Source organism: Homalodisca vitripennis, chromosome 5 (assembly GCF_021130785.1).
Source record: "Homalodisca vitripennis isolate AUS2020 chromosome 5, UT_GWSS_2.1, whole genome shotgun sequence".
Classification (NCBI taxonomy): Eukaryota; Metazoa; Arthropoda; class Insecta; order Hemiptera; family Cicadellidae; genus Homalodisca; species Homalodisca vitripennis.
In genome coordinates, this window is record NC_060211.1 from 1,050,615 (window position 1) to 1,073,682 (window position 23,068).

Consider the following 23,068-nt stretch of genomic DNA (forward strand, 5'->3'; position numbering starts at 1 on the left):
TTCTTGGATCTAGGTTCATGTCAGTAGCGATTAAAATTTTAAAGTTTCTATATTTTACCATGTTGTCAAAAGTGTCAAAGAGTTTGGACATCTTTGCGGTGAAAATTTCTACAGAGGAATCCGGAGTACGGTAGACAGACACAACTAATAAGTTAATTGAAGTGAAAGTGATCACAGCTGCCTCAAACTGCTTCAGTTCGCACAAAGAGTCAATGTTCACAACCTCACAACAACTTTGAAGATAGTCTCTCACAAATATAGCCACACCCCCATAGGACACATTTCTACAGTAGCTTGCAGCCAATATGTAGCCTACTGGTGAGTATGTGTGCAACTCATCATGAGTACACCAATGTTCATTAATGCACAGTACATCGCACTTGACATCATTCAGAAAAACTTCCAGAGTATTTACTTTATTTTTTATTGATTGAATATTAAGATGTGCAACTATCAATTCAGAGTTTTCTTCGACAGAGTTGCACATGCCAGGCCCAAGCCTACACTGAGTCCCACTTTTATCTATACTCAAGTCTAACAATTTAGAGTGTTCTTTGACGGAGTTACACAAACTAGACATAGGCCTACTCTGAGTCCCACTTGTTTTTGAACTTAGGTCTAGCTCTTCGGTTCCACATATTGGTCCTGTTCCAAAAAAGAAGAGTCCCTTCTAGTAGAAGAGTTTGTACGGTAATATCGAAATCGATTTACGAAGGCTCCCGAAGGCCAGAAGTCAGGTGAAAAGATTTTTTCCCATAAAGATATAGGTACACCTACCTTGTACGAACTGTAACCAGGTCGCTTATTTTTTAACTTGGTTATTACATAGTTACCTTCCGCTTTCTTTTTAAGGTATTGTTTCAGAGAGTCACTATCTACATTTTCTCCTACTCTTGATACGAACAGGTATCTAAGTTTGTCCACTATCTTCAGTGTTTCATCACTATTAGCTCGTCCAATTATAAAACCAGAATTATTTTTATTGAAACGTCTGTTGTGTTTACGCTTTCTGTTCTCAACCTCAATAAATTCATCTTTGTTTGGCTGAGGTTCGCCACCGTCGGCCATTTCAGTTTCTGAGGCACATGGAGAAATCGTTTCCAAGTCCTGCACAGAAGAAGCAAGATTATGATGAAGGGACTTTTTTTCCCTCCGACTCCATTTTTTTCCCGGTCTCTCGGTATATTCTCCAGCTTTTTGAACTACTGTGTTTGACTTTGAAATTGAACTGTCACTTGATTGACTATCGACTGCTGGAATAATCGAGACTTCCGAAGTCAAAACTGTATAATTATTGCCGTCGGATTTACTGAATGTTTGAGCGTGTGAATTATTAGCACCATTTAACTGAGAATTTCTTACAATAGGGTTTTGTTTAAGTTTGTCAGCATACGAATCCTGTTTTTCTTGAGATATTAAAGACGTATCCACCAATAAACCCACCTCATTCAGCTTCGCGATCAGGTTTACATTCTCTTTCTGAAGTTGTGTTAATTGTTTTCTCATTTCTGACTGGTTTTTAGAAAGTTCAAAAATTTGATCTGTCAGAATATTAATATGCAAACTACATTGTCTACAATCATCCCTGTCATTAATCTCTACAGAGTTCTCGCTGCTCTTACTTACGGTTATTGACATAACCTCGTCCGACTTCTTACCACACTTATCACAAGTGAAGTTCGATTCTTCACCAGCAGTAAAAGAATATTCACTACTAGATTTACCGGCGCACTCAAAATGGAACCACAACTTACAGTTTCCTTGACACTGGATGCCACCAGTCTTACTTGTAACAAATTTTGGACACGATCCACACTTATGACTGTTCCTACTAGGCGCCATTTTCAGGTTAAAAAAAGTTAATTGTGCTAGGTTTAGCTATTTCCTGTTGTTAAATATTAAAATGGTGTTTTTAATTCACTTAAACACAGAAATATTTATTTACAGTATATACATCAGTCAGTCCATATCATAATTTTATTGTCAATCCATTAATATATTACAAATTAATATTTACTATATTTTCAAACTATTGAATTATGTATGTGATTAAAGTTAGTATTTATGGCTTTTCTTTTATTTTATAATTAATTTATATATTGGCAGGGTATGTAACTTGATAAATTAAATTAAATGCACATAAATTAAAAGTTCATCATTGATATTAAAATAAAGTTCAAGTCAATTCACAAATAGAATTTAAAGATAGTTTAAAATAAAATTTGAAGTCAATTCAGTAAACAAACACAGTGTGCTAGGATCAGTCACAATCAGTTGTTATTGTAAATAGAAGCAGCTCTTCTGAGTGACAGATGAAGTCAAGTTATCAGTAGCAGGTTATAGCCAGGTCCAAAGGTGAGCACTGTCTTATCAACAGAGAGAGCCCTTCTTATCTGTGACCCATCTAATCTTGCTTCCAATAATTATGCCAATATTTTCAGAAACTTATTGTGAAAAATATAAAACTGTCAGATATTACCTTGCAGGGATTTAAACTATTTACTTCTAACTGTTCCTGGTGTCAAACTGAACACTAAGGTGTAAATTTTGTTTACAATTTCTTTAAAAAACTAGTAAAATTTCTTCATAAATCAGAGAGCACAACATGACCACAAACATCACATGGGAATACCTCCACCAAGCCCGGGGGTATTCTATTGAACTAAATTACAATTAACCATATTTTAACTTAAAATAATTAATAAAAAGACGAGGTTTCTTTAAAAAAGTAATTTTTATAAATCAATGGTTCGCTTGATATCTTCTATATATATAAATGCGAATGTTTGTTTGTATGTTCCGTTATAACTCTGGAACCAATGCACGAAACATTGTGAAATTTTGTACAGTGATGATTCTACATGTTCCTGGAAGTAACATAGGCATACTTTTAGAGAGGTGGCTGTTTCTAATATATATATAATAAATATATATATATATAATATATATATATATATATATAAATGAATGTTTGTGTGTTTGTCCTTTATGGAATCGTGAACTATTTGACCGATCGTTATGAAAATTTGTATGTATATGTATTTTTTCATGGAGAAGGTTTATATTCTATGCCCATTGATGTAATTCGCCACCAGACAGTGCTGAAAAACATAAAAGTTTTCAAAGGGCCTGCAAGTTATAAACTGCAATCACGACACATTTACATATATTAAGTAGCCAAAAACTATTTGAAGGCACTAAGATGGTGTATATTTGTCTTAAAACTAAATTATTGATTGAACTTAAAAATTGAATAGAAGACCACTTTATAATAAAGTAAATGTAAGGATACAAATATTAAAACATACACTTTTGACAGATTTTCCTGATCGTGGAAATCTACATCGGTGTTGTAAACATAATTCGCTTGAACCAGAAGTGTTCATACACGGGCAAAGCTTACGAAGAGCGTGCGAAGCCGCGGGAAACAGCTAGTATATATATATATATATATATATAAACAAAAGATATGGAGATTTGGATTTATTTTTCATAAATGATTAGCATGATGTTCAGTGATTCAGATACAACTGAAATTTTGTTAAATTGAATTAGAATCCCACGTATCAGCACTGTTACGCTAATGGGTTAGTTAACTCTATAATTAATTTGATCTCATACTTAAGTTTACTTTATATAGTAAAAGTACAAATTGAATTAGAATCCCACGTATCAGCACTGTTGCGCTAATGGGTTAGTTAACTCTATAATTAATTTGATCTCATACTTAAGTTTACTTTATATAGTAAAAGTACAAATTGAATTAGAATCCCACGTATCAGCACTGTTACGCTAATGGGTTAGTTAACTCTATAATTAATTTGATCTCATACTTAAGTTTACTTTATATAGTAAAAGTACAAATTAACATACAAAATCCTTATTGACTTACCTAACAGCTAGACCCACAGCTGCAGGACACTGGGCCTTAGCTAAAGATGAATTCAGCCCATAATCTTGAAGAGCCTTTTCATCCTCCATTACTTGATTATCTTTGTTAAACAGTTGCTGATTTGCAGGAGGCACTTTCAATATACCTAAAATGAGACCAGTACTAAAACACTACAAATACCAGTAACGATTATAGGTAGAATGTTCAAAAGTATCATTTTTATATGTAAAGTCATTTGGGTGAGTTGACTCTATTTTCCGAAATTCCTATTGTTGGGTAGCTAGACCAATATGATTGGCATAAATTATCTTGACTCAGTTAACGGAATACTGACAGTAAGTATAGATGCTAAAAAGAAGATGCTATAACAGACCTTTCTGGTAGGTTTCCATTTATTTAGATTCTTTGTTTGAAGGTTATTTTTGACGATGGAAGGATTGTGAAGGAAACAGGATTTTTCCGGACATTTGCCATTGTTCAGTGAAACAAGAAATCAGTAACACTACGTTTCGAGATCTGCAATCTGATCTCTTCTTCAGGTAATAACTAACCTAATACATAATTAAAAACTAGGTTAAAATAAACAAATCATACCAAAGCGTTGTGGCACGCCTAAGTCAGGAATCACAACCACCATATTGTTTATCAACTTCACTAACTCTAAAAACATGCACTTAATAAAAATCTATACACAACACTAATCATTAAAACTGAACTACAGAATACAGGTCACAATACGTCTGCATCCGCCTACCAACAACCTACGACTGACCAGAGGGCACTAGCCAATGGCAATCGTCACGGCAGACAAAAACAAGATGGCGGAAATAAAAAGGAAAGGGGGCAGGAATGGGCCTTTTTTTGTTGTTGTTATTATTGGTTTTCATAATCTTGAAAAAAAATTAATGGTCTCTAATTTGACTCCATCCAATAAAGTAACATAGCATCCAAGTCTAGCTAGAACATTATTTTTGCAATTGGTTTTCTAGATGTTGTTTATTTGTTTCATCAAGATCTTTAATCTGAAGTATCATTCAATAGGTCATCAAATTTAAAACGTTGATAGTTTCTCCCTAAACTTGATTTTGGGATAGCTTTAAAATTCATCAAAACAATCTCAGGGTATATTATTACGAGGGCTGTTCAAAAAGTATCGTACTTTTGTTAATTAAAAGTGCATATATTGAACTACAGTTACAAACTTCTAATCCCCTTCAAAGTAGTCTCCTTCGTGATGCACACTGTTCAAAACATTTCTGGAAGGCATCTTTTGGAATGCTGTTAAGCTCGGCCGTTGTATTCTGTTTAATATCTTCTCTATCTTGAAATCGAGTTCCTTATAGGGGCATTCTCAGCTTAGGAAATAGCCAGAAGATACAGGGAACCATGGAGCTTGGCGAACCAGAGTGTGTTATTTTTAGCGAGAAAACTTTGCATTAGATGTGCAGAGTGGGCAGGTGCATTGTCGTGATGGAGCTGCCAACATTTTGTTGCCCACAGATTAGGTTGTTTGGGTCGCACAGCATCATGTAGGCATGAACAACCTCATATAGTATTCTTTTGTGATAGTTTGGCCGTGTGGTACATACTCATGATGCACCACTCCACTGGAGTCAAAGAAGGCTGTCACATGACCTTGACTTGGCTGAGAACTTGCTATGCTTCTGTTGGTCTTCAGAGATGTCGTGTTTCCACTGTGATGATTGCATTTTGATTTCCTGGTTGTATCCATAAATCCAGGATTCATTACTAGTGATCACTGTGTTCAAGAAGTCAGGATTACTGTTTGAACTGTTCAGCATGTCTTGTGCAATTTCAAGGCAGTTGTTTTTGCTCCATTGTCAGTAACTATGAAACAAATTTTGCGGACACTCTTCTCATTTTCAAACCCTTGGTTAAAATCAAATTTACTGACCCAATGCTTACTCCAATTTCTTCTGCTAGTTCTCGTACTGTAAGACAACGGTTCTCGGTGACTAAATTTCGAACTTCTTCAATAACATTCACATTCCGGCTTGTCAATGGCCTGCATGAACACGATTCCTTTTCCACTAACGTTTGATCATTTTTGAATTGATTGTAACACTCTTTTATTCGAGTACTGCTCATGGCACTCCCCAAAACTTGTTGAATCTTGCGAATTGTTTCCACTTGTGAATTGCAAAGCTCTTGGAAAACTTTAATGCAGTAAAGCTGCTCAAGTTCTTCTGTCATTTTATAACTTGATAAAACCGCCAAGCACAACAGAGAGGTTTACTACTAGGCTGACTGCCGGTGACTAAAGCTTTGTCATGATACAAAACAGTGCCTGTGCGCGCATGATATGTCTCCTCCACATCCCCACTAAGCTTGGCCACCAGCACTTCATTTGTTTAAGCGGGAGGACAGAATGAACAGCCCTCGTATATATATCCAAAAGGAGATTTGAAAATTCCCAACTATTCAAAAGGTAAGTTGTTGGGGTGGCATGGGGAGGGGAGTAGAAGAAACATTGAAACATAGTATTATAGCTGAAATATTTTGGGTCTTAAGCATTTTTAAATAGAAAATTCATTTTGTTGTGTTATTGACTCAGTTTGCCAAGAAATTGATTGGTGATCTATTAATCAACAATGATTACTTCACTATGCAATAAATTTAGTACTTTTTTCATAACTATGACCTATATTGCCAGTCATACACTTACAATTTATTTAGCTTGCAGCTTGTTTTAAAATATTTGTATCCCCAAATTGGTTTGTATATGCACTGTTTGTGAGTGGGAATTTGGAGTCTGTGGTCAGGAAGTCCAAAGCTTAAATTTGGTTTACCTTGTTAAATGTAAAAATATGATATCGTTAACACCAAAACCCACAAACATATCTACGAAATATCACTAAGAATTGTTTATCTACCCTCTAAAACTATTATGCTAACATGTACATCAACCACCTGTATAGCAGCTTTATATTCACAGCTTACAATAAATATGAATTTTAAATATTCAGTCTCTTGCACTCATGATGAAAAAATTATATATAATAAAGTACTGCTGACCGTGAAGAAATCGTCTTGTTCTATGTTAATACATTGAGTACCAATCAAGTGTATCTTCCTTACTTTGAAAAGTGCTACTTAAAAATCAAATACTTCAAAATAGATAGTGCCTGGTAAAAGATACAAAATCAATTATTAATAACCTCATTAAGAAACATGATGAAAAAAATAACTTAAGCAGAAACAACATTAAAATTATAGCCCAACAGTCAAAGTTTTCATAAACTTGGTGGAACATTGTATTGAACATTGAAAAAGTTATTAAAAATAATGTAACGTTTTATTTCTTGTGTTTCCTCACAAAATTTTGTTGTAAAAATGAATTCAAAATTAATGAAAAAAAAAAAAAAATAAACTAATGTTTATAGGGTTAACCTGTTGCAACTATTGTAGCTATTATAAGGGATAAACTATTAAAGATTGTTAAAAAACATATTATTTGTTTAATTTATTGTCTTCACTAGAAATCCTAAATAATACTCACTAGTACTTAACTTTTTAGGTAGATTTAATACAAATCTGCCTATTGTAATCACCCTCATGACGAAATTTCCAGGAGATTTTATTAGCCTTCTTTTTGACCACGACCGCCAGAATCCAAAATTACCATGACTATGTGCGCGCACACACACACACACACACACACACACAAAAGGGTCATCCGGAAAGTAAGGTCCATTTCCCGGTAACTATTTGATCAATGAGCAACAAGTGAATATTGCGTACGAAATGACGCCATTTGCAGTGAAATCATTGTAGGGTGATATTTACAGTACCAATTGAAAAGGTTCAAAACAACTGATCAAGCTACCAACTGTGAAATCAGTTTTTGACAGCAAGGAATGTTCCAGTAGTAGACAGATAAGTGAAATGTACGACCCTAATGCAATGTGTGACGTGTGGAAGTGGGTGACAGTTTTCGAACATGAACAGGAAAATGTCCATGATAAACCGTGATCTGGCTGGCCGTCATTGATCATTGAAGATTTGGTCAATGTCGTTGATAACAAGATTCATGAATTTTACCATTTCATCATTAGCACAAAATTGTCACTGAACATTTGAAGTTTCGCAAATGTGCTTATGTTGGGTTCCTAGGCTGCTTATTGAGGAACACAAAATGAGAAGAATAATTTGTGGTCAGATATCACGAGGAAGGCAATATAATTTTAGAGAGCATTATTACAGGTGACGAGACATGAGTTTCTCACATAACTCCAGAACAAAACGCCAGTCAATGGGATAGCATCACACAACGTCACCATTAAAATTTAAGACAAACACAAGGTTATGGTGACTGTGTTTCAGGATAGACATTTATTGTACTAACAATGGAATAATGTTAGTACAATAAATGCAGCCGCTTATTGTGATTTTCTTACTAAACTTCGGCATGCAATACAGAATAAGCGACGTGGCCTATTAACATCTGGAGTTCTCTTGTTGCATGACAATACCAGACCCAATTCTGCCATCCAAACCTAAAATATCACCAGATCATTTGGTTGGAAAAAAATTGACCATCTGCCAAGCAGCCCCGATTTAGTGCCAAGCAACTTTCACTTGCTTAACTACATAAAGGAGTTCTCTTATGTGCTTCAAGGCTGATGACAAGGTAAAAGAAGCAGTTAACAATTGGTTATCCTCACACATGGCAGACTTTTACAACATCAGCATTCAAAAGCTCATAAAATGCTCTGACAAATGTTTAAACAAAAATTGAAACTATGTTGAAAAATAAAGAAAGATATCAGGAATCAAATAATACAGGTTAAAAAATCTTTTGTATTTATTTGTTAGAAGAAATCGGACCTACTTTCCAGAAGACACTTGTGTGTGTGTACATACATACCCATAACTAAACAATTCCATATCTTGAAACAATTTGAAGATGGCGATTGCATTTGAGCAAAAATTTTAATTCCACTAATTAGAGCCAAAAGAATTAATTTTTAAATATACTACAAAATTATAAATAACTGTTATTCACTGTTTTCGCCCATAATGACATGTAAAAACTAAAAAGTGAATTGGAATCTATTTTTATTAAAAAAAAAAACAACAAAGCAAGTTTTAGAGATTCGCCGGAAAAAACTTCAATTGCAAATTCATCCTGTTCTTATAACTAAACTTTATTGTATTAAGTATAGTTTATAAAAAAACTAAAGAATACATTGAAAGAAAATGGATGAAAAACTTATTACAAAATTACACCTCCATACTGTTCAAGACGAAATCCAAAGATATCATTTGTTAAGAGACTTTAGAAGAGTCAATCTTATTTGATATTTTGCCATACATTTGTTACTTTATAAAATGACAAAGTGATACACATTATTTTCTTACAATGTTTGTGACCTAATAAAATATTGGTCTCTTCCTGTCAAACTACCTCAAGCTATTTGTGAAAGAGTATTTTTAACTAAATATGAACATGTATTAACATGAATTAAGTCTAACACAATGAAATAAATTTCGCTTTAGGGTTTTATGGGTTTATAAATTTTTTTACTGCATATGAATGACATAGATTACTTATTTTACCAAAAACATTCATATATAACATTATTAAAATTTAATACAGACCATCCATAAACTCCACATTACTCTACCTTATTACTACACCAACTTTTTGCAATTGTCTCACCTACAAGTTTTATGACAAAATGGTTAAGATTTTTAAATATCAATATTAACTACGTAACATACTGTTATTTTCTAATATCTTTAATTACAGCCTTACCTTCAATTATCTTTTTTAGTTCTAAAACAGATGTTGTGTCTTTGGCATCAGTAAAAATTGTTAGTTTCTTACGTCTGATCATAAGAAAAACATCCTGAAACAATTGACAAATTATTGGATATATGAAATAAATAATAATAAATTGATTGCATTTTTTCAGTACAATTATTTTTACTGCTTTCTTCTGTAGTCTAAATACTCTGTCCCATATGTATTTGATACAGCTACCCCAAAGTCTAAGCCTATACATTACGTGAAAATGTATGAGACAATAATATAATATCCTTAGAACTTGTCGATAACAGAATTTTGTAAAGTTACGTTTAAGGCATATGTAATGAAGTAACAACCTTAAAGCGGCCAAGGTCAATGTGAGTTTCCCAGATGAAACTTCGATTAAGGTAATATTCTTAGGAACTACACAGAGTAAACATCCTATAAAATACCATCATCCATTAAAACTACAGGTTTTTGTTTCACAGTATTCCTGGTGAAAGCAAAAATTCATAGGGTAAGATTTTTAACTGTTTGCTTTGAGGTTTATTAAAAAAAATTGCATACATGAATGCAGTTAGGTAAAAGAATTCATTTCCAACTCTAATTTTGTGTGTGCTTTAAAACTGAAAGTTGTTTCATCTGCACACTCTGCATTCTAGATTGACAATTTCAGAATACTGACTTTCATCAGAAATAATACTAGAATAGATCCTCCCAGTAGGACACATTTATGGATAGAGCATTACCCACCTGCACAAATTGGTCTCTATTGCTTAGATATGATGAGAGCCAAATGTGTAACAGTACCACATGATGCATGCAGTCAAATTTCTTAGAAATATATAGATATGCTAAGCACATGTCTCTCCAAGCTGTCAAAAACTCATTCCAGAAGTTTTATAATTGCATCAATAATTGATTTGTTTCAGAGAATTGATTTTCGTTCAATATTTGAAACTTGTCTAGAAAATCTCACAATAAAAAATCTTTTCTATGACTTTACTGAAGACAGGCAATACAACAATCGGTTGATAATTGCTTGCTAGATAATGGCCACCCTTCTTCTTGAAGACAGGAATGGGCTTAACAGTCTTTAATGCGTTTGAGAATATGCCTAATGTACAGAACAAATTCACAAGCCTTGTTAATCGTCTCAAAACATACTTGCTGTAAAGGTTTGAATAGCCATGTTGACATACCATTGGCATCATACAACTTTTTAAGGTTCAGTCTCTGGACTGCATGTCACCTCCTTCTCAATTAAATGAGTAAAAGGCTTAAGTACATGGCATAGGTTGCCACATAGAAGAAGAAGAAGAGCCAGAAGTGTCAGTGTGTTATATTAATCCAGATTAGAAGCCACTTTAGAAATATATTTATAAATTAAATCTATGGCTGTTTCTGCAGAATCATTAGTTGGATTACTGTCTACTATTATTGTTTGTGTTGTGGATTTCGAGGGTTTCGAAGTGTTAGTAATGGACCATGCTGATTTAGAAAAATGGTGTTTTCAATGTACATGGCTTGAAGTTTCTTATGACTATCCAGTAATATCTTTAGAATACAAATATAGAAATATCAATGTATAATCAATTGTGCAAAAATCTTAGCACTGCCCTATACATCATTAAGCGACTCAAACACATCAGCGACACAGAAACCTCAAGAACAGCTTACTTTGCGCTATTTGAGTCGTTAATGCGCTATGGACTGACTATATGGGGGTTTTCATCTCAAAGAAATCTACAAAGGGTAATGCTCCTGCAAAAAAAGGCCATCAGAATAATAGCTGAATTGGGCTTTCAAGATTCCTGCAGAGGGGTGTTTAAGAGACTAAAGCTGCAGACAGCGGCCAACCTGTATATCAGCGAGGTAATAATATATGCAGTTCACAAAGGACTTGACCAATTCTTGGAGACCCATTCCTATAATACCAGGAACAGAGTTAACTATAGACTCCCTGCACACCACCTGACTGCCTATGAAAAAAAGCCTTCCTACATCGGGGCAAGGCTATTCAACATCCTTCCATCAAAGCTGAAATCACAAAGAAGCAACAAGAATTTTAAAGGAGCTCTTCTTGACTGGCTAATGGAGAGGGAGTTCTACTCTGTTGAAGAATACCTGCAGATGGGGAGACCTTCTTATTGAATGACCATGTACCTCAAGCTAAAAACTCTTGACGCCATGACTGTACTCTATGTCCATGTCAATAAAGATAATTTTGTCTTTGTCTTTGAATGATTTGATTGTCATGATGCCACTTATTATACTGCAACTCCTTATAATATAATTAAGTTGTTTGGTTAACGAGTTTTTAAACAATTTATCAAAATAAATATATGTACTTTTGAACAGAACATTGAACTGGCTGAATGTGTTTCATGTCAGATTTAGGTATAAAAAATAAATATAGGCTACTCTTCCATAAGAAGCCAGCAAAGTAATTAATTAAAAATATTAATAATACAATTAGAAGTACTTATAAGTAAATAAATACTGGAATCCACAATTGATATTACAGTATTTAATTTTTTGTTTACATAAAAGGGAAAGTGAAAATAGTGGAGATATCAAAATAATATAATAATTAATTACTATTTTATTTCGCTGCAGTGATAAGCACCCAACACTTGGGATGAAATATCGATTGGAATGATTTAAATGCTACCAGATAAATTTAGATTGATTGTAAGTACTATGCTACTCAAATGTAGTATAAGTAAAGTTGTATTATTTTCTATAATCTAAAATGCGTATGCGTCGTAGAGACTAAAAATATGTAAATCAAGTGAGTTTTCTTTAAATAGTGAAGACAAAAAATGGAAGTTTTGGGTCTGGTACAATTGTATAAGAAAGTTACTGATCCCGTCAACTTCCACCCAAGCCAACCACCGCTAATTTAATTATTCTATATTCTTTTTCAACTATACTAAGATCATATTTTTTTTCACATTTAATTTCATATATATATATATATATATATATACTCGAGTTTAAACGTTAACTACAAACTAACTAATAAGAGCTAAAATTATGGGAGTTACATTGAATTTAAGCTTATTTATTTCTGCGTCCAGACTTATATAGCAAATTATTTACAAACAATAACCAAGTTTTATGCCTGTAACAATGAAAGAAGGTACCGGCTTTGACGCTTTCTTCTTCTTCTATGGGGCGGCCTATTTCCATGCACTTAAGCCTCAATGGCCTTTTGCACCCCGGAAGCACACCATGAGGCCTACCAGTCTATGATTTCAGAACTACCAAAGATGGCATACTTCCATACTCCCTTCCTATTGCTGGACAATCAAAGAACAGGCGTTCAGCAGATTCATTACGTTCATCACACATTATACTGAGCGGATCCTCCCGGATGATGCGACTCTGTGAAGATGCTTCCTCAGATGACCATACCCCGTAATCAGACCTATAACCCGAGAAGTTATCAACCTACTTAGTGAGAAAAGGTCAGACGCCATCCTGGGGGAAGGCGACTTTATTACTAAACCGCAACTATGGAAGATAAATTATTCATTGTTAAACCTTGCATTGGAGGACCAAAGCTAATATAAAAAGCTGATGGTAAATGATCCAATACATTAACCCTTAGCACACCGTAGACGGAATAATCCGCCGAATGATAAAAATATATTTTATTACTGTTTTTGAAGTTTATAAGCTCAATATGTAAGCCACAATACTAAGTAAATGTACTGGCTTGACCAAATAATCCAGTTGCAGCTGTCAGCTGGCCGCAGTAGGTTAACAATAAATTGTTTTGTTGCCGTCAGCTGTTCTCCCACTCCCGTCTGTATCGCCGATGACGATACTATCCGCCATTACCGACTGTCAGTGGAGCACGCATTGTGCCTATGGGAAGTGTTCTTGCGTTGTCATTCCTTATACAAACAGTTGTCAAAAGTTATTGTTACCAGTTTTAGGTGTTATAATCAAGTTTTTATTGTTTCTTTTCTGTTGTGTAATTAAGGCTTATCACCAAGATGATTCTGATTATGACGATTTTGTGGCTAAAGTTTTGAATGCTACGTTTTCTAGTGCTTATTATGAACTTATAAACTAATCAAGATCAGCATATTACACTTTATTTGTTTTCTTATCCTAGTAAACAGTTTTTATATTTTTCACCACATGTAGGCCTATTTGATTTTTATTGAAATATTTCATTATTATGAAAAAATGTGATTATTTTAATGCAAGTATTACATTATTGTAAAATTTATTTTTTGTTGTGTGTTATTAGTCATTCTCCATCAACATATGTTGTTATGTTTAGTAATTTTTTAAGGTATACATCAAATAATGATAAATTTCATGGGTAGACTTAAATAAGCGCCCTACACTCGTTATTCAAGTGCTATTATCGAATGGTTTGATTGTTTTTATCCGTAGGAATAGGCTAATTCGATATTACAATTGATTTAACTTAGCATATGATTTGAACTTATTAGTTATAGTAATTTTAATGTAAACAATAAACAGCAAGAAGCAACTAATATTTGTAAACTTTGAAAATAGCAATGAATATGATGAAAATATGAGATATTTCTCACAAGTGACTTTTTAAGTGGCTTAGACATCTGGATTTGGCTCCTGGTAACACATGGGGAGAATTCTTTCCTCCATTTCACTAAAGCGGTTACTCATTGATACCACCAAGCTGGGTAAGGTTTCTTTGATATCTAAGTCTAGGCCATAGTTAGTTTTGTAATGTTATTGTTTGTAATATTTTTAAAATTGTGATGTATAAGATTCTTCTTGTTACTGTTATTTATAACTTATTGTATGTGATTTTTACATATTGAAGTGGAATAGTATATCAAATTATTCGATAACAGCAATCGAATAATGAGTGTAGGCCGCTTATTAAAGTCTCCCCAATTTCATTAAGGGCAGATTTTAATAAACAGTCCACACTCATTCAATTGCTGTTATCGAATGGTTCGATTGTTTTTATCTGTAGGATAATTCTATATTAAAATTGATTTAACTGGAAATTATAAGGTTAAAGGCCGACCTGGCAAATCACGAATTTGACGTTATCAACATATTCTGCTCACCCTCTGAACAAAAATATATATATTTTAGGGGGTGCAAATCACAAATAACATGATTTTAGGGGGTATATTCATAACTAATTAAGTTTCTAATGTTTTAATGTTCTGTTTGTGTGCTGTGTCTGGATAATCTGTTTACTTAAATATTATCTGCGGCCGGGACTAATAGCGTATCCGTTATCTGAGCACTCCGGGGCATGAGTCAGTGCTTCATAAGATAACGTGTACTGTAGGTTGGATCGAGTGAGTGCGTGACAATCATGGATCGACCATCCACTAGTTCGACCAATTGTGAATTGTGTGTGTCGGAGTGTTTTGTCAGGCACGTAAAGAGTTTACGTTTTGACCGAAACGAGATTATTTCCTTTTTAATACGAGGGGTATTAGAAAAATAAGGTTCCCATGATTTTTAAAAATAGACAGCTCAATATTTCTACTTAGTGTTATACATCAATTTAAACTTAAAAGTTAAACTATTTTTCCACATAATCACCGTTTCTGTCCAAACACTTTGTAGACGATGCTCCAACTTTTCTATCCCCCTGTTGTAGAATTCTGCCGCCAATCCTTTGAAGAATCAAGTAATCTCTTCCTAGATTTCATCATCGGTACTGAAGCGTAGGCCACCCAAGTGTTCCTTTAATTTTGGGAATAAGTGATAATCACTTGGGGCTAGGGCTGGGCTGTAGGGGGGATGGGGCACGATAGTCCAGCCAAAATTTGTCAGCAGTTCTTGAGTTTGACGTGAGACATGAGGTCGAGCGTTGTCATGGAGAAGCCTCACACCACTGGACAATCTTCCTCTCCGGCGGTTCTGGATCGCGCATCTCAGTTTTCTTAATGTGTCGCAATATCTGTCAGAGTTTAATATTGTTCCACGAGGCAAAAAGTCGATCAAAAGCATTATTGTCTATTTGTCTCAACAACTCCATCTGAAACTGAAGGCCGTCCACTTCGGTTTTCATCGTGAATTTTGACCAGTCACCATCACCACCACCACAAACGTCTTCATCGCCACCCCCACCCCCACCGCCTCCATCACCACCAGCGCCTCCATCACCGTCTCTGCTGCTAACAGCATTTGCTGCCGATGTTGACCGTGTACCGCTTGGTCCTGGATGGGCCTTGGAAGCTGCCTTACAACAGCTACGCAGAGGCAGTAAAATCTCCACCGTTGATGACCAATGGACGCTCTACGGATCTTGTGCAAGCTGGAATTGACTTGGTTTTTTTAGGGACCCCACTTTGAATCAGCGGAAAAAATTAACTACTAAAATCATCAGGAACACACAAACACTCACAGACAAACGGAAGTAAGGCTGCTTCATAAAAATTCCCAATTTGCAACCAACAAATTAGATCAAATCCAACTCATGTGCGAGGATCTCAAAGCAGATCTTCTTGTAATAACGGAAAACGGTTTCAACAAGGATAACATCGCACTGTGCAAAATTCCAAATTATAAATTGGTTTCCGCGTATTGTCGATCCCACTCCAGAGGAGGAGGAGTTGCCATTTTTCTGAAACAAAATTTCGCGTCTGCCCCCTTTCCGATCCAGGATTCAATCGAAAAAGATTTCTAAGCAGTCGGGATCAAACTACAAACAAAAACATCAAAATTCTTCGTGATCGGAATTTACAGGTCTCCCAGTGGAAACGAAGACACTTTCTTTTCAAAATTCGAAAAATTACTGACATGTCTGACTAACCAACATCAGCATTTTGTCATTATGGGGTTATTTCAACATCAACGCGTTGGACAACACTCACCATGCTACAATTCTTTTGGTCGATTTACTTAGGTCATTTCAGCTTGATTTGCTAGTCAAATCTCCAACGAGAGTGACGGCTACAACCAAAACTGTAATCGACTACATAATCATCAATCACCCAAGTGTCACAGTGTCTGTGGTGAATACAGCTATATCTGACCACTACGGCCAAGAGGCCGTCATTAGTGGGATACAACTTACAAGGGAGCCCAAAATTAAACAAACAATAAGAGACATAAGGCCAGAAAACATCGCTCACCTAAACGCTTTCCTTTCTAAAGAAAGATGGAATTTTCTAAATTCATCTCAATCCGTTGAGCAACAGTTTAAATTGTTTACCGACACACTTAATTTCCACGTTAACACCTGCTGCCATACAAAAACAATTAATGTCTGTGTCAAAAATTCAAAAAACAATTGGATCACACCAAGAATTTTAGTTTCTAGAGAGAAACTGAAATTTATGTCCGAAATGTATAAAAACTCTTCTAATGAACAGTTCAAAATATTTTTCAGGAATTATAAAAAAGTATATAAGAAAGTGATCCAAGCTGCGAAAGCACTCGATGTCTCCAAATCAATTCTTTCTTCAAAAACGTTTCTGAAACAACTTGGGGCATCATAAACAATAAAACAAATGCACACAAACAAATCAAAATTAAAGATGGGGATAGGCTTATGGAGGATGAGACTGAGATTGCCAGTCGGTTTAACGAGTTCTTCACATCCGTTGCTGACGGGCAAGGTTCTCGGCCATCTGACCCTAAAGTACGCCCCTCGCGAAGGCAAAGCCCAGCAGCATCAATGGTGTTGGCGCCTGTTGTTGAGGATGAGCTTTACCTAATTATCCAGCAGCTCCCTGCCAAAAAGTCAAACGACCTCAATCTGATGTCCCCATGGCTCATTAAAAAATGCTGCAAGCATTTAGTGAGACCCTTAACTGAATTAGTAAATTATTTATTCCAAACAGGAGTGTTCCCCTCTCTCCTTAAAATTGCAAAAGTTGTCCCAATTTTAAAGAAAGACGACCCAGCCTCTATAAATAACTACCGGCCTGTCTCAATTTTTATTCAGCAAAATTTTTGAAAAGCTTTTCCTTATAAGAATACTTCACTTTTTGGACAAATACAATCAACTCTCAAATGAACAGTTTGGGTTCAGAAAGGGTAAATCGACAACCGACGCAGTCGTTGGTCTTGTCGATATGATTGTAGAGGGGATTGAAAGTCGGAACCACACAATGAGTGTGTTCCTGGATCTGTCCAGAGCATTCAACTGCGTTGACCACAATATATTGCTCGACAAACTCGAGTCTCACAGCATTCGAGGCGTGCCTTTCAAATGGCTTATTGACTTATTTCTAAGCCATAAATCCCAAGTTGTCCAAATATCAAATAAGTCATCCAAGCCAATAGATCTTAGCTATGGAGTCGTCCCCCCCATGGCTCAGTCCTGTGCTTTTCCTGCTTTATGTCAACGACATAGAATCATCGCTTCTGCATGGAAGAACAGTGCAGTTTGCAGATGATACGACTCTTTTTTTCAATGCAAGATATCGAGCGAAGTTTTGGAACAACAGGCTTTTGTTGATATCAACAACTGTGTCCAATACTTCAACAGCCTTAACCTCACAATAAACTCTTCAAAAACCAACGTTTTAAATTTTTCTTTGCGCTCTGCGGGCAACCAGTGCGGACCTGCCATCTTGATGGCTGACTCCACACTGGACGAAGTCTACTCTTCAAAATTCCTTGGAATGTACCTTGATCGAGGACTGACATGGAATGTGCACATTGATCATGTTTGCGCCAAAATCTGCTCAGGCATCTTTGTTCTGAGGTCTTTAGCAAAATACTGCCCGAGTCAGGTACTGATTACGGCATATTATGGCTTGATATACCCCCACCTGGCCTATGGAGTGATCCTTTGGGGAGCTTGCGCTAACACTCAGTTCCAAAGAGTTTTCAGACTCCAAAAAAAAGGAATTCAAATCATCGCAAAAATCAAATTCAGAGAGTCGTGCAGGCAAGTTTTCAAGAAATTGCAGCTGTTGACTCTGCCATGTCTCTACATATTGGAAACAACTATGTTTTGTGTGAATAAATGTACCTTAACCAGAGGACAAGACATACACATGTATGAGACACGTGGCAGAGCAAACTACCGAACTGGTAGACACAGAACGGTGGTTTATGAACGCCTACCTTCACAAGCGGGTGTTCAATTCCTCAACAGACTGCCCTATCCAATCAAAGATGCTCCAACGCCAAAGGCGTTTAAGACTCGCCTAAAACGCTTCTTGGTGTCTCAAGCGTTTTATAATGCAGGTGAGTTTTTGGCTTTCAACTGGGAGGCCGCCCAATTAGAAGAATGACACCGCTGTTCGAAGTGGGTTGCATTGGCGATGAATGAAAGAGGTGTGACTTTAAACATTGTATGTCTGTATGTGTATTATAGTATGAATGACTGAAATTTTAGGATATTATTATTAATTGACGTTTACCATACAATGTATTATTGTCTCAGCAATAAAACAGATTAGATTTGATTTGAATTTCTATGCGGCCTTCACTGAATTCTCTACACCATTTCCAAACATTTGTTGAACAGATATGCAGTTTTCCCCAAAAACTTCGATTAACTGACGATTAATTTTAATAGGTGAAATCTGTTTAGCATTTATAAAACGTATCACAGCATGAATTTCGCATCTGGCAGTAACAACGATAGGGATGCTCCATCTTCGAAGGCAACTAGGCCGGCACTGTTGGAAGTAGCGAGGCGAGAGTGGTACCTATGGATAGAGAGAGGGACAGCTGATGAGTAAGACAGTGTTGCCAGATTTCTCCCAACATATAACATTCTGTCTCGGCGGCATAGGGAACCTTATTTTTCTAATACCCCTCGTAGAACATGGAATTTTTAATAATGAGTGTATTTGTTCATTGTGCGGTTGTGTATTGTTTTTAAACCGGGATCGACTTTGATGTTTCGTTGCATTAGAAAAAGTTGTAAATGTTGTAATTTTTAAAGATGTTGGTAATTCTAAGATAGGGAGAATTCTTTCCACCATTTCACAAAAGCGGTTGTTACTTATTGATATCAAGCTGGGCAAATTATAAATATTGCAAGGTATCTTTGATATCTAAGTCTAGGCCATATTTAGTTTTGTTATGTTATTGTAAAATTTATGTATTTAAAATTGTAATGTACGAGATTCTTCCTGTTACAATAATTTATTTTAACTCCCATTGTGTACGATTTTTTACATACATTAAAGTTGGATAAAATCGAACTGTTCGATAATAGCAATGAAATAACGAGTGTAGGTAGCTTATTGAAGTCTCCCCTATGATTTCAACTTAGTAGTTATTGTAATTGACGACAACATGAGGAAAATATATAAGATATTTCTCACAAGTGACAAGATTTGTTTAAGTGGCTTCAACTTGTGGGTTTGGCTTGTGGCACATGGGGAGAATTCCTTGCTCCATTTCATAAAAGCGGTTGGTTAGTTATTGATATCAAGCTAGGCAAGTTATAAATATTGTAAGGTTTCTTTGATATATCTAAGTCTGGACCATAGTTGGTTTTGTTGTTTTGTAATGTTACCATAAATTTTTCTGTTTAATTGTAATGTACGAGATTCTTCTAATTACGGTAATTTATTATAACACTCCTATTGTGTATGATTTTTACACATCGAAGTTGGATGTTATATTGAATTGTTGTGAACAACCCATTGAGCCAGACTCCAACTCCGACGTTGACGACTATTAAGGTTAGTTGTTGGTTTTTGGTTGGTTTTACTTTGCTTTCCGGCATGTAATTATGTGTTTAAAATTGTTTTACATACATTATATTGTAATATGTAATAACAATTTATCAGTAATTTTTAATTAAAAAAAAGGATCACGCACAATGCCTGCCCGCTGCGCAGCGCTTTGCGCTGCTTGATCTTTTAGAGAAAAAATTAACTCGAGTAGTTCCGAATTTGAAGCCCAGAGTCATGTCAGTGACCCTGATCACCAATAGGTAATTCTAAGCAATATATGACCGTCTGGCGGTTGCCTGCTCCCTATAACTGCTTTCTGGCAAGAAATTCGAGTCATTTCCTTTTCTAATTGACTATTGGAACATTATATTGTAATATGAGAAAAATCGAGGTTGACCCATATATTGCTTAGAATTACCAACATCTTTAAAAATTACAACATTTACAACTTTTTCTAATGCAACGAAACATCAAAGTCGATCCCGGTTTAAAAACAATACACAACCGCACAACGTACAAATAAACTCATTATTAAAAATTCCATGTTCTACGAGAGGTATTAGAAAAATAAGGTTCCCTAAGTCTACTTCCAACAGTGCCGGCCTAGTTGCCTTCGAAGATGGAGCTCCCTCTCGTTGTTACTGCCAGATGCGAAATTCGTGCTGTGATAAGTTTTTTAAATGCAAAACAGATTTCACCTATTAAAATTCATCGTCAGTTAATCGAAGTTTATGAGGAAAACTGCATATCTGTTCAACACGTTCGGAAATGGTGTAGAGAATTCAGTGAAGGCCGCACAGAAATTCACGATGAAAACCGAAGTGGACGGCCTTCAGTTTCAGATGGAGTTGTTGAGACAAATAGACAACTCTTTACTTGCCTGACAAAACACTCCGACACACACAATCCACAATTGGTCGAACTAGTGGATGGTCGATCCATGATTGTCACGCACTCACTCGATCCAACCTACAGTACACGTTATCTTGTGAAGCACTGACTCATGCCCCGGAGTGCTCAGATAACAGATACGCTATTAGTCCCGGCCGCAGATAATATTTAAGTAAACAGATTATCCAGACACAGCACACAAACAGAACATTAAAACATTAGAAACTTAACTAGTTATGAATATACCCCCTAAAATCATGTTATTTGTCATTTGCACCCCCTAAAATATATATATATATTTTTGTTCAGGAGGGTGAGCAGAATATGTTGATAAAGTCAAATTCGTGATTTGCCAGGTCGGCCTTTAACCTTATAATTTCCAGTTAAATCAATTTTAATATAGAATTATCCTACAGATAAAAACAATCGAACCATTCGATAACAGCAATTGAATGAGTGTGGACTGTTTATTAAAATCTGCCCAAATGAAATTGGGGAGACTTTAATAAGCGGCCTACACTCATTATTCGATTGCTGTTATCGAATAATTTGATATACTATTCCACTTCAATAAGTAAAAATCACATACAATAAGTTATAAATAACAGTAACAAGAAGAATCTTATACATCACAATTTTAAAAATATTAGAAACAATAACATTACAAAACTAACTATGGCCTAGACTTAGATATCAAAGAAACCTTAAAAGTTGCAACTTACCCCGCTTGGTATCAATGAATAACCGCTTTAGTGAAATGGAGGAAAGAATTCTCCCCATGAGCCAATGGAGCCAAATCCAGATGTTTAAGCCACTTAAAAAGTCACTTGTGAGAAATATCTCATATTTTCATCATATTCATTGCTATTTTCAAAGTTTACAAATATTAGTTGCTTCTTGCTGTTTATTGTTTACATTAAAATTACTATAACTAATAAGTTCAAATCATATGCTAAGTTAAATCAATTGTAATATCGAATTAGCCTATTCCTACGGATAAAAACAATCAAACCATTCGATAATAGCACTTGAATAACGAGTGTAGGGCGCTTATTTAAGTCTACCCATGAAATTTATCATTATTTGATGTATACCTTAAAAAATTACTAAACATAACAACATATGTTGATGGAGAAAGTGAAACCCAGTCACTTGAATTATGGCCTTTGTTGATGAATAACCAACACCTACCCAGCTCCAGGTCTTGTCAATCACATCAAAATCTATTAAAATTAGTAACTATTTGTTGTTGTCATTGGTTAATGGGTACTCACATTGGAAATATATTTATGTGATGCTGCTCAAAACCCCTACTATAAAAACAACATGAATGAATGAAACTACGATAAATCTAAATCATGTCCCATAAAAATATAACAGTAACCAAGATATCTAATACAAAAATATTTATCTCGGCCAATCCCAAATTATTTGAACTTGATAATCAGTAACCAGTTCTTCATTATCATGTTGTTTGTAGTTTATTTAGATAAGGCCAAATCATGAAATTTAGAATATGTACAAATAGCCTAGATATCAGTCAGACCTATTTTACTGCTACCTACTTAACTCTCTATCAACAGATTTTTATTTATGCATATTACAAAGGCTACTCCTAAAACTTTATTAGGTCTATCATAGTTTTAACAAAGAAAATAGTATAGTATGAATCAAACATTACCATTTCAATGAAGAAAACTGACTCGCAGCTAAATAATGTAATTGCAAGCGAGTTTTAAAGTATATGTTACGCCACTGTGATTTTGTTTTACAAGTCAATGATCACTACAAAAATGTTCTTAATATCAACTTTACCTCTTCTTCCTAATAGTAACAAAAACACAATGACAATTGAATCCAAATCCAAAATGTAATTTCAACCGT

The 23,068-nt window shown here is 35.1% G+C and overlaps 1 protein-coding gene across 1 annotated transcript in view; it reads right to left on the reverse strand.

Annotated features, from left to right (window-relative positions):
* LOC124361716 (elongin-B) overlaps positions 1 to 23,068 on the reverse strand; it is a 39,726-nt gene extending 16,658 nt beyond the window's left edge. Inside the window, exons 1-3 of the mRNA XM_046815641.1 lie at positions 22,866 to 23,068; positions 9,672 to 9,765; positions 3,893 to 4,037 (exon numbers count right to left, since the gene is read on the reverse strand). Coding sequence (XP_046671597.1) covers positions 3,893 to 4,037; positions 9,672 to 9,765; positions 22,866 to 22,868 — 242 coding nt within the window. The 5' untranslated portion in view covers positions 22,869 to 23,068. The remainder of the gene's footprint in view (positions 1 to 3,892; positions 4,038 to 9,671; positions 9,766 to 22,865) is intronic.